General features: G+C 64.6%; 1 protein-coding gene across 1 annotated transcript in view; it reads right to left on the reverse strand.

The window, feature by feature from the left end:
* KLHDC7B (kelch domain containing 7B) overlaps positions 1–1,868 on the reverse strand; it is a 4,782-nt gene extending 2,914 nt beyond the window's left edge. The window contains exons 1-2 of the mRNA XM_006106376.3: positions 875–1,868; positions 44–415 (exon numbers count right to left, since the gene is read on the reverse strand). Coding sequence (XP_006106438.2) covers positions 44–415; positions 875–1,868 — 1,366 coding nt within the window. The remainder of the gene's footprint in view (positions 1–43; positions 416–874) is intronic.
* Between the last annotated feature and the right edge of the window lie 504 nt (positions 1,869–2,372).

The following is a 2,372-nucleotide window of genomic DNA, read 5'->3' on the forward strand; positions in this document are numbered from 1 at the left end:
AGCAGATGAAAACTAAGGCTGAGAAAGAGCAGGGAGCTGGGGCAGGAGCTCAGCATGTACTTGAAACTGAACCTTGAGCTGGGAGCTGGGGCTGCAGCTGGGGCTGGGGCTGGGGCTGGGAATGAAGCTGGGACTGGGGCTGGGGATGCAGCTGGGGCTGGGGCAGGGAATGCAGCTGTGGCTGCAGCAGGGGATGCAGCTGGGGCAGGGGATGCAGCTGGGGCTGCGGCAGGGGATGCAGCTGGGGCTGGGATTGGGGCTGGGGCTGGGGCTGGGGCTGGCACTGCTCTGAGATTTTCATCCTTGGCAGGACCCTGGTCAACTCTGAGGGGCAAAGAGTGTGAAGGAGAGGAGATCAGATGAGTCGGGGCTGCAGGTAAGAGACCTCGGTTGGGATGTGCTTCGGTCAGGGAAGCTGAGGGAGAGAGAGGCTCAGGCATGAGTAGGGGGGGTGTGGCTGAGGGATGCAGGGAGGGGACACAACTGAGGCCGTCTGTGGCTGGCTTCCCTGTGTCCAGACAGCCAGCCACCTGTCCACTGCTCGGCTCCCCCTGGCCTCGCCCGGATCCTCTCCCTTTTCCGACACTGCGGGCCCCTTGCTTTTCTGTCCTGCCTGAATCTGAGCGGAAGAAAGAGTGGTCTCCAGAGCCGTTCACCCCAGCCTTTCCCATAGTGCAGATCACTGTGGTCCCCTCTTGGGACAAGAGTGGGCGCCCCCACTGCTGCCCCTCTGGCCGTGGTCCTATGAAGCCTGGGGTCTGGCTGAAGCTCTTGGTGACAAGGACCTCCCTCCTTGCCCAGGGCCAGCCTTCCACAGACGCTGGGGACCCCTGAGACTCCCCGGGAGCCCAGGGCCCAGCTTCCCTGCTCTCACCAGCTTTGGTCCCTGAATCCAGAGCTAAAACTTGGTCTGGCTGGGGGCTGCTTTTCCCGCACCCCCTCTCTGAGCCATCTGTCAGGCGTCCAGTCTGCACAGAGTCTGGTGGGGGCAGCTCATGGCGGTAACGGGGCCTCTGGGCACCTGCAGAGAAGGTGCTGGCTGCATCCACAGCGTCCCACACACTCACCACCGCACCCAGGCGCAGGGGGTCCAGCTTTGGGAGGCGCCGGGTTCTCTCTCCTGAGCTGTCATCCACCTGCCACCGCCGGCTGCCTGACCGCCTCCCCAGTGAGCCAGGTGGCCCCGCTCCGTGTTTCCAGGAGCCGGTGTCCTGTTCCACCGTGTGGATCGGGGCCTGGTGAGCTGGTGCCTTGGCTGAGAGGCCTCCTGCCTCCGCCTGCACCTCCATGTCTCTGTCCGGACTCGGAGGAGTGAAGTGTATCAGGAGCGGGGCAGGCGTCCCCCCGGCTTTGCTCCTACCCGGGAGGGCAGCACCCGGCCTGGGCTGCTGCTTTCCGGCACCTCGGGCGGCTCCAGGGCTGGCATTGCCATGCTGCTGTCCCAAGGCCCCTCCACTGGCCGCCTCGCTGGGTGTCTTGGGTGGAGCTGCGGCCGTGGCAGCCAGATCTTCACTCCCGTAGGGCTGGTGGTCCCGGGCACTGGCTGTAGCTGGACTCGCCTGGCTAGGTCCTGGAGGCTCTGGCTTCCTCTGCCCGGAGCTGTGTCCCTCGATGCCACCACTGACCTTGGACTTTGGGGTCAGGGCTGGCCCAGCTCCTCCCGCCTGAGAAGGCTGGGCTCTGGGGCCGGTGGATGCTGGTCCTGCTGCCTCCTGGTCCTGCCCAGAGCCAAACCAGTGCAGGGCCAGGGCCGTGGCCACCACGACAGCCAGCGCCAACAGGGTGAGCACAGCACTGTCCCAGTCATCGTCCCCGTCCCCGTCCCAGCCCCAGCCGGGGCCACCAGGTTCAGAGGCGCCCTGGATCATGGTGCTGGGCCACCTGGGAGCAGGCTGGAAGCTGTGTGTGCCTCGCAAAGCCAGTCCTCCGCTCAGGCCTGTCCTCCCGAAGATGGCATCAGCGGTGTGCCCCGCCCAGTTAAGGTGGCCCTGGACCGGGAGGGGCGGCTCTCTGTGCCTGTACCTGGGCTTAGGGGCTTGTCAGCAGGACCAGCTGGAGATGCCAGGAGACAATTAGCAACAGCTCCAGGGGCCTCTCCAGGCCCCCCACCCAGCTCCAGCCCCCATGTTCCAGAAGCTCCAATGGTAAGCAGCGTACCTCAATACGGTTCCAGCATCCCGCCAGCCTGCGTCTGCCTCATGGACCCTCGTGCCCCCAAACCCAACCCACATCCCAGTGTCCCTCCTCTGAGCCTGGGCCCAGCCTCAGGGGGCTCTAGCAGGGAACAGTTACCCATAGGGAGATGTTATCTGTAGTTTTAGCAACACGATGCAGCCCTGATAAAATTACCAGAAACTCGAGAAGACGATTCC

This window comes from Myotis lucifugus, unplaced genomic scaffold (assembly GCF_000147115.1).
Source record: "Myotis lucifugus unplaced genomic scaffold, Myoluc2.0 scaffold_812, whole genome shotgun sequence".
Taxonomy (NCBI): Eukaryota; Metazoa; Chordata; class Mammalia; order Chiroptera; family Vespertilionidae; genus Myotis; species Myotis lucifugus.